The sequence below is a fragment of the Tauraco erythrolophus genome, chromosome 2 (assembly GCF_009769465.1).
Source record: "Tauraco erythrolophus isolate bTauEry1 chromosome 2, bTauEry1.pri, whole genome shotgun sequence".
In the NCBI taxonomy this organism is placed as follows: Eukaryota; Metazoa; Chordata; class Aves; order Musophagiformes; family Musophagidae; genus Tauraco; species Tauraco erythrolophus.
In genome coordinates this window covers 128,776,683-128,786,895 of record NC_141466.1, presented here as the reverse complement: position 1 = coordinate 128,786,895, position 10,213 = coordinate 128,776,683, and the positions used below count along the sequence as shown (strand labels likewise).

The following is a 10,213-nucleotide window of genomic DNA, read 5'->3' as shown; positions in this document are numbered from 1 at the left end:
AAAGAATGTAGCAGCCTCCAAGAAACGAAGGGAGCGAACCAAGAGGAAGGACAACTGTAGATCTTAACTCAGCAACTCCTGTCAGACAGCTGGTAACTGAGGCCCATAGGTCCTCCTCCAAGCCCAGTAACACTACAAACACAGCATGCATAATCACTTGGTAGAGCTCTGCCATTGAGCATTACTGGCACACAGAGTCGTTATTACATAGACACAGAGTATCATCCTTGAGGACTGTATTTAAAACCTGTCCATTAAACTTTGGGAAACAGCAAATTAGGCAAGGAGCTACACCAGGATGGAAGCGCTGAACCACAACACGTGCTGTGGCCTAGAAACCAGCTTTGGATACTGAATGAAAACATAACTGAGCCACTTCACACAGAATGATGAAAGGCATAGCAACACCTTCTCTCTAGGACAGTTAAACAGAAAATACAGCACATAAAGACCGATGGAAACAACATATGAATTTATTTTAAAGCAGTGCTTAACGCTTTCAAGGAGGAACAAGTAAGAAGAGGAACAGAGATTTATGTCTTCAGACATTGTATTAGTATAAGATCACTGAACACAGAGTGCCATTGAAGCCTACTAGGAAACAAAAATTTTGTAAGGTGTTTTTTTGGTATTCATGTGATCTACCAATTACGAGAAAAAATTGGATTTTTTTTCCCCCTCTTACCCACTTTTAAGTACAATAATCTAGAGATTATATTGGTATCACATCCCTTGAGTATGAGAACCTACTTGCTACATTTTTGAACTGGATAAAACTGAGCAACTTACCTCCATTAGTGTTTCCCTCAGATTTAATCTCTTTTCTATAAGTTGACCATGTTCCTTGAGGAACGTGCAGAGAAACAAACTGAGATTCTGAATGAAGTTCTGTTCATCATCTTTTCCATTCGAGTACGCAAGTCGGATATTGGTATTTAAAGGAAGCATCTAACAAAAAGAATACAGACTTAATCAAGAATCTCCCATTTTATACAGAAGTAAAGCTACTGTATATTAACAAATATTTTCATCTTTTGGCAAAAAAGCCCTCTGCTTTTCATGGAATCCCCTCTTTATAGTGCTTTCTTACAAAAAAAGTCTTACAGTTCCTTTGTGTCATGCTTGATCCCAAGATGGACAGTAAGGCGAAAATGCAAACAGATACAGAAGTTCTGATGAACTAAAACCTTTCTCCACCCCTTGTAGCAGCTGTTGTAAACAAGTGTCTACTCTATCACAGGCACTTCCAGATGGCATCGGGCAAAGATGTTCCAAAAATGTGTTTGTTGCCCATCTCTAGTAACATTACGTTTCAAAACATTACATCATCATAACGTTAAAAAAACATGAAAAATCTGCTCCATAATATTCAGAAATTAGCAAGGAAGACTGAAGGATATAGAAACTTTTTTTGGCGGTAATCTCGTAGAGATCTCTGGCACCTCTTAAGAGATGGGTTGTCTTTTAAATTCTATCATAATACAAATGTTTTTAACACTGTCATCAATAAATGAACTACATCCTTTAAAGTCAACACTATTAAGCTGTACGACAGTGAGAACAAAGTTTAACACTTTTGCTGCTGTCAGCTTTTGTGTGGTTTTGATTGTTCTCCAACTCCATTTTACAAAGTTAAGACAGAGTCAAATATTTCCAACAAATGCAACAGTTTGCATCAAATTCATATGCAACAGTCATGCTAAAAAAATCTGCAGGTTGTGAAACATGCCGAATACTCAAGTTGGCATTCAACTGATGTTTTGAGGAAAACGTTAGGCCAGATATACTGATATTTAGAAGCAAAAGCATCATCTGGGAAAACTGTGGAATTAACGTTCAGCTGCCCAATATACGCGCCCAACATTTTGGCATGTACGAAAATCTGCCTTTAAATTTAACTGTAAGTAAATAAAAATTCTAGAGCTTGAAGCTAGGGGGAGCGGGGGTATTAAAAGAAGCATGCCTGTTCTGAAGAACCTCTAAGATGAGCCAACATTGCAAACAGAGGAAAAAATCATCAAAAAAAACCCCACATTACAACTGTTCAGTTCAGATGCAAGTACAATGAGGAAAGCTACAAACTCATGTACCTGAATCTGAACTGCTCAGAAGGGAAGCATCAAATTACATAAATTTAAAGCATGGCTTTATATGACAAGCATTTCTACCAGTTTCAAAAATTAAACAGCAACTTGTAGAAATTCAGTCAATTTAGGTCTTACGAGTGATGCAGTACACACGCTTTGCTGCATCTCTCTCAACTTTCCCCATCAGACAGCCCAAGTGCTCAAAAAGCCTCTCAAATTAATCAAAACAAATCAATGCAGCAGAAATACAGCTGCGATCTAGAGTCAGAAGAACACACCTAGCATCTCCTGATCAAGTCAAAAACACCACTGAAGAATAATATTTGTCCTATCAAGAGCTCTATAATGAATAAAAACTTGTAAACTGAACTAGGTTCTACAGAAACTGATGCTGCAAAATGAAAGTCAAGATTTTTTTAAAAAAACATTACCTGTTTTAACTGCATCATGGTCAATGTAAAAAGTGTTACAAACTGTTCTTCATACTGGCTTACACTGACACCTGCAATCTCTGTGAGGCACTTCAAAGAGACGTTTCGAAACATGGGAACATTTAAGAACTATTGAGGGGAAAAAAAAAATGGAAGAATATTACAACAGTGCTGCATGCTAAGTTTTTTCGCAACTTGTATTTAAATTTAAAATCCATCAATTTATGCATGAGTACCTTGTATATTAGTGTGCTGATTAACTTGGTCTCAAATATATATCCCAGGGGAATCCAGTTCAGAAATCGTAGCAAAGTTTCCAAAGTTGCATGAACTAAGGGAGCATTTTGGGAATTTTCCTGTAAACAACCAATAGTGTTTATGATATTGTTAGGCATGATGGGGGGAAATTTAAAAAAAATATCATTAAAGAAATTACTTACCATCACAAACTGACATAGCTGAAATATCTGAGAGAATTCATTGCACATGCTGTTAAAAAAAAAAATAATTAAGAATTTCCACATTTCATGCTTTAATCAAAATATCTACGTCCTCAAAACAGATCCTGAAGACCTATGCCCATGGAGGTATTCACAAGCCACTTGGCTTTTACCAATTTTCATGGTAATAACGTGTATTTTGAAGTAGCTTGAAGTGTGTGCCTGCAAATTCTGGCTTAGAAATACAAGCAATACTGAATGCTCTGTTAGAAGGGTAGGAGTCATCAGCCAACAGACACTACTTGCAGTAAGGCAGAAACATCTGTGCGTAGAAATAAGTCTGGTATCACCTAACAGTACTGCTTTAAAGAAAGATCAGTAACCCACTCAGTCTCAGGAACCAAATTAACCAAGCTGTAGGTGTTACTCAAAAGCTCAAAGCAAGAGCAACTATTTAGCAGGAAGCACAACGTCTACCCTACTTATTAAGATTTAAATATAAATATACTTGCCTGTCTTTCAAATGCTTAGCTTTTACTTGAGTAATCTGGCCACTGGAAAAATCAAACACTTCTTCACTCAATAACTTAAGGATCACCATGTTATTCTGACACAGGCTCTCGCTAGTCCTGCTTGCTCCCACAATATCGCTTATAAAAGTCGGCCAGTGCTTTGGCCATTCCTGTTTCAGTATCTGGAAAGTGAAGCATCCATATGTTAGATACAAACGCAAAGCCAAAGACTTTATAACGAGATTTACAACTTCACGTACTCTAGCTCACCTGAACAAGAATCATATTCAGTTTCCCAATATACACTTTCTCTTTCTGGAGAAGAGAAAAGAAGAGTCAGGTTATGCATAATATTCCCCTCCCTCTTCCTCCCCTGAAAATGATTCACTTACTTCTACACATGTTGGATCAGACGAGGTCTTGATAATTAGGCCGACAACATATTTTTTAATACCTGCAGAAGAGTTAGGAATTTATTTTCAACTATGCCAGGTACCATGAACATAGTAATAAATATTTTTGAATTCAGATTCTTCACAGGTTTTTAACAAGAAACACCTCTAAGGAACATACACACATGTGTCAGTGAACATCCCTCTTGACTGGGGTGCTATATGGAAAAAAATCCACCTTTGTGTCAATTCTGCAAAAGGGTATTTCAGATGTACAAAATGGCTTTACACTTAAGCTAGTTCAATAAAATAAAAGGAAAACAGACCAAGGATTAGAGTGTACTTGTAATGTGCACCACATCAATCTATCAGCATCCTAAAGGCTCCAAGAAATGGTGAGAAAACCTGCATTTTTAGCACTGCACAACACTGTATCAGGCTGAAGATGGAACGATGGCATCCAGCACTGTCCACACCCCGACATACACTGCGATAGGTGCTGACAAATGCTCCCTCAACAAAATGTATTACGCATCTCCACATCATACCTAACTCCTCCAAAGTTGGTAGATCTACTCCTACTGCCTCAGCCAAATGTTTACAATGGCAAGACAAAACACAAACAAGAGTCCTCCATCTTCTCTGACTAATGCTTTATCCATAAAAAGTGAACCCCAAAAGTAAATAGAGCTTCTTAAGCAAAACTCTGGTTCTAATGCCACGTTAGCTAGAATTGCACGGAAAGCTTTGATGCATCACCTCCACTGTATGCAGAAGTTCAGAGGTGCTCCAATTTACTTAGGTGATCCATTTTAAGCACAGGAATTCCTATGCACAGCACTGAAGCATGTAACATCATGCCAGAGCTTAGCAAAGCTTTCCCCGCAGAATCTTACAAGAACAAAACTTCAATTATCCACCAGTATAGTATGATGCACTTGGATTTGGATTACTGTGCTTTTATTGCACACATGGATACTATGGATTATAAAATTTAATAAGTTCTGGTTTATTGTTTTTGCCCTTTTTTTGCTTAAATTAACAATTTCTCAACTAGGGGCACAGACTGTATTTAAATCACTCATTTTGTCATGTTTCTTCTACAAAGATTTTTAAATGACTAAGTTTTCAGCTCCACCATAAAAAAACAACACTGTAGCAAGCTATACTAAAGTTTCCTTTTGCCACCTGATCTTCAGCTCCCTCCACACCACTAATCTATCAATTACTGAAGACATGGAAACAATGGCTTTCCAAGTGACTTTTCATCATGATATGTAAAACCATTCTGTAGAAAAACGTCTGAGTTCAAGAAAAGGCATGCACAGAGGATCTGGAGTGATGAACTGGATGAACATTACTAATAGCTGTACTTCAACGCAGTGTTGACACGATGATCAATCTGAGCCCATCAGGGATGAAACACTTCAAACTAGGCGTTTTCTTGTCATAGGGGAGTTTTAGAACAGGTCTATGTTTTGCTATTCAAATTCACTAACTCAAAATCTGGTTTCAATCATTTATTCAACAAGACAGTCAACTGACTCGTGCAGACAAAATGCATACATTGAAGATCTTAGTTGTCACTTCACCGAGAAGAATGCCTTATGTTGAAGACATTTAGTTTTCCCCTTGCCACTATTCTAAATTTTAAAACATTTCTAAGACTTCACCAGAATTAGACTTTTTTTGCATTTTAGACTTGAGCAACAGGACTGAAAGAGTTTGGTAATTGCATTCTCATGAAATCTGGAAAAACTAGGTCTAGACTTTGAGCCACTAAATACATACTAGAGAAGAGCTGTTCTACAGGTAGTTCAAATTACAAATGGAACTATTCATCATTATCAACTGGGATCAATCCATACTACTCCAGAAGAATGGTCATTAACAGAATAAATACCACTGTCAATCACTGGGTAAGAGCTACTACCAAGCACTGGCATTAGTCTGACATCATAGGCCTGTCCTAGCATTTTAAAGCTAAGACACTTCACTGAAGCATTACAGTAATTCACAAAGGAGATATGAAAGCCCCCAACATAGTATGGAAATAGGCTTGCAGTGCCAGAAACTAAACTATTTTAACTATCTGCCAAACCACTGAGGGAAGCCTACTGTTGCAACCCTTGGCATTTCAAAAAGGAATTACAAAGCGAGTATTGTTCTTGACTTCCGACTCCCAAGCCACATGTTTTCTATCTTGCTGCATCAATAATATTATGCTGTTTAATTACAACTCGAATGCTAAGCCACCATCGATCTGGCCTTGAGATCAGGAGATGAAAACAGTTGCTTTGCTCCAAAGCATCTCCATTTAAAAAAAAAAAATAAAAGTGACCACAGTTCAAAAGACAACCTAAAAAGTTTGCTAGTTTCCACTGGTCATGCTGCAGGCTTCTAAGGTCTTCCATTCAGTGAACAAAGTCATAGTCTTAATCTCTTAAAAGCAGCAGCTATCCAATTCTCTAATGCTTTTTTTTTTTTTTGGCTTAAATGGCATTTTCTACTTTTTTTTTTTTAAAATGAAGTATTGTGGTTTCTGCTCAAGATCATGTTCATATTTAATAGCTCACTTCTTTATCATTCCACAGGAAAAATAACGCTTGGTAGAACAGAGATATTCCAACTTGAAATCTGACAAAAATCAACACATAGGCTGGCTACCATTTTTCAGCAGAATACATCCAAGAAGCTGTTCAAGGGCAGCAGTCCACTGGATTTGTTAAAATCAGTGTGCTTTGAGAACTTGAAGCATTATTTCAAGGAGGCAGGCATGGGACATGCACAAGCCCCACAACCACTGCCCAAAAGGTCTCCTTCAATCACAGAAGCAGCTCAACAAGTATCTAAGATGGCAACAACACAACTGCCAAGTTCAAACCTTTCATGGAGCCAAACAGGAAGACACAGACATTCATGGAAAACAGACCTTCCAATAAAACAAAAGAGAAAAGAAAAAAAAAAAAAAAGAAAAAACAAACACAACCACAACACCCAGGACACACATTAACATTCTTCAAGGACTATCCAACACTACAACTACACTAACCTCACAACAACCTGCAACCAAAGGGAGCAGATTCCATTCTTCATTCCAAAACTCCCATCAAGACAGCACTGGCAGACCTAGCACCTGCTCAAGATCATGTTCAGAGGCTGAACTAGTAGAGAAATAGTTACCAAACAGTTAAATAGTTTTAAACTGTTTTGAAACTAACTTCTGCCAGCTTAGCTCCCTGAACCAGTTCCCTGAAGGGCCAGAAAAGCACCGGTGCTCGCTCCAAGACATCAAAAAGTGTACAGATGAGGAACATCTTCATCCACAGCAGTTAAGCAGCAGATGAAGCTAGCTCCAACCTCAAACTATGTTCTGATTATCAGAAAGGCTGGACATCATCACTGTCAGAAGGCCTGGACTAGCATCACTGTTAGCATTTTCTGGTAAGCAAAGTACAAAAAGTACTTTTGCACAAAACACACAAAAAAAAAGGATAGAGCAAGGACATTAATTCAAGGCCTTTTAGCAAGTTTCCAGATGAACATTAGATATTATAGTCCTTATGTGAAAGATGCTCCTCTACAGAGAGGCAAACATACAGTAAAATCGAAACGCTTTCTGGAGGGCGAGTATTTTCACAGGTGACTCAAGATATGCAATACTTGATATACCCAAGCTGTACTGGGACAGAGAGGAACATGACATTATCCAACAGTAGTAAATTCTGCAGTCTAAACTTGAGAAGTGTGAAACATCCTACAGTTTAATCTTTGGATGTGCTTTTAGAAGCAAAACCATCTCATCTATAGGCTGTGTATGTAACCTGAGCTCAGAGGAGTTCCTATCGTGACAGAATACATCACATTACCACGAATGCACAGTCCGTGAGCACCTATCTGTAGGCAAAGCCACTGCTTGTACTCAAAACATACAGGTACAAACATTTAACAAATGCTGAAAATTATTGTAACTGGTGCTACAGACACGAGTTTACCTCAGTCTTACTAAAATTAACAAATCCTCTGCTTACATTAAAGAATAAAAGACATAAGTGAAGCAGGTGGACAATGTAACTCAGCTAATTTAACAATGTTTTGCAACCAAAATTAGACTTTCAAATCCTAGAGCCAAGTTGTCCCCTCCAGGGATGTTTGTATGCATACACACTCACGCTAAACTGTTTAAGTAGTCCCAAAATGTGGTCAAAACATCATCTTGCTTTTAGTCTTAAGAAACAATGCTTTCCCATATTGTCCCACAAATAATTTTTCCCCATTAGTGGTGAATCCAATCAACCCATTATCTGTTTGCTTTTCAGCAGGAAAAAAGAAAACTTAATTCACAAAAATTCTTAAAGAGAGCATAGAGCTTGTCTTCCCACACGTACAGAAGTGCCATGTAGCTCATTCCCCCTTCATTACACAGAGAATCAAAAAACATCCTCTTCATGAAGCAGGCAAGACATTGCCATTGAAGTATCTAATCACTCCACACAAAAAATCTCTTCCACAGCAGCTTCCACTACATCCGAAGCTTTATACTTAACTCCAGGACCTTCCTGTGAGCCACTAAACTCCATCTCTCTCAGAACACTTCCTTTTTTTTTTTTTCCACTTCAAAATGAGAAAAGTTGTACAAGCAATTCAAGTTTCATAATGAAGAAGTGCTTATCCATTCTAACTCAAAACACTCCAGACAAGCTCGCTCTGTTCACAGGAACATAATTTCATTTCACATTGCAGGATTAATGAAACGTATCACTGAACTGGAAGACCAAGAAGCCTTTTTTTCTAGGCAGGTTTTCACACTGTAACAGAAAATCCTATTAAGACCGTAGCACTTTAATCAAATGACACCCTTTGTAAGCATTATTAAACAATCAACTCTACAAGAGTATCAGAGTTTAAAGCAATTTAGTATCACCTCAATAAATCGAGAATTTTTACTTGAGACTCTGGAAATAAGCCAATTTCCCCACTGTAGGGGATGTTCTAGAACATGCCACCTGCCTTTCACTACAGCAACCTCAGTAAGGTTTGCATGAAAACCACATTACATCATTTCTACACATGTCAGAGCAATCCAAGGCATTCTCTTAAAGACTAAACACATGAAAAGCAAGTCTAACCCATTGCTATGGCCTACTGCTAAACATGTCTGAGGGCTGAACAGGCAGGCCAGGCATCTCATTTAACCAAATTTTACTAGTTCTGAGTTCCATAAGCTCCACTTTCGTCTAGATAATCAGGTCAGCAATTGGTTCGAACTGCTAACTCCAAAAGCAAACAAACAAAAAAATCCACAAGAACAAGGAAAAGCAGAGTAATCATGTAAGTATTTTAGAAATGTAAATTGTTTTGCCCAATTTCTGTTTTAGAATTATGGGAAGATACAGATGAGCTTTCCAAAAGTGCTTACAATCCCCAACCTTGAAAATCAGTGACACCTGAGGAACAGAAAAACTTTTTGAAAGTTAAAAGGCATCAGGGCCAGAAGAGCTCAAGACTAAAAGGTATTTTAAAATAAAAGCAAACTTAAGAATGGAGTTTGAAGTCCAAAGAACACATGTGAAGAAAACATTTTCCTACTTGCATTTGAAATTCCAGGCTGGAAGCTAAAACCTCCCAGTATTCAGACAGAAGTGATAACAGAACCCTGGCTAACCTCAAGGCCCAACAAGTCATTCTGATGTACAAATTGAGGAACAGCTAGGGAAAAAAAAGAAAAAACACACCACCACTCAAGGTTATAGTTCAGGCTCTTTAATTAATGACATCATTTTATTTCTCCAAGAATTTTCAGGCAGGTTGTTTCAAAAACTTCATGCACCGACAGCTCCGTTCGGGTCTGCTCTTAACTTCAACTCTTAAGCACTGCTATTGCTACAAAGGCAAAACAGTATTTTCTTGTAAGTGGATTTAGTTTCATGTTAACCAAAAGTAGGATTTGTCAGCTGTATTTACTACACAAATCAAGTTAGACACATTAAGTTTTATAAAGTAAGATATAAGGTAAAATTACTTGATTTATAACCTGTATGAATTGCTTTGTGATGAAGCACTGCTTTCTTATATTGAGTTTCAGTTTCCTGTACCCATATTTTATTAGTTACGCTTCAAACAGGAAGCGTCAAAAGGACTAGAGTCAGGATCAAGGAAAACTCAGTTTAACCAGTCATCTTATCTCCCAGGTAATCAAACTGCCTGAATGAGCTCTGGAGCAATTGTTTTGTACCAGCCAGTATCATCAAAAAAAAAAAAAAAACAAACCACCACAAAAAACACAACAACCACCACCACAGACCAGATGCAATCAGATTAGAGATGAAACATTGATTCCCCTTCCTACAC

The 10,213-nt window shown here is 37.8% G+C and overlaps 1 protein-coding gene across 2 annotated transcripts in view; it reads right to left on the bottom strand.

Annotated features, from left to right (window-relative positions):
- XPO1 (exportin 1) overlaps positions 1-10,213 on the bottom strand; it is a 40,322-nt gene that overhangs the window by 15,462 nt on the left and 14,647 nt on the right. For both annotated transcript variants that reach the window (XM_086631893.1, XM_086631892.1), the window contains 7 exons: positions 3,863-3,924; positions 3,741-3,785; positions 3,471-3,652; positions 2,959-3,007; positions 2,755-2,874; positions 2,519-2,647; positions 790-948 (listed from right to left, as the gene is read on the bottom strand). In XM_086631893.1, coding sequence (XP_086488019.1) covers positions 790-948; positions 2,519-2,647; positions 2,755-2,874; positions 2,959-3,007; positions 3,471-3,652; positions 3,741-3,785; positions 3,863-3,924 — 746 coding nt within the window. The remainder of the gene's footprint in view (positions 1-789; positions 949-2,518; positions 2,648-2,754; positions 2,875-2,958; positions 3,008-3,470; positions 3,653-3,740; positions 3,786-3,862; positions 3,925-10,213) is intronic.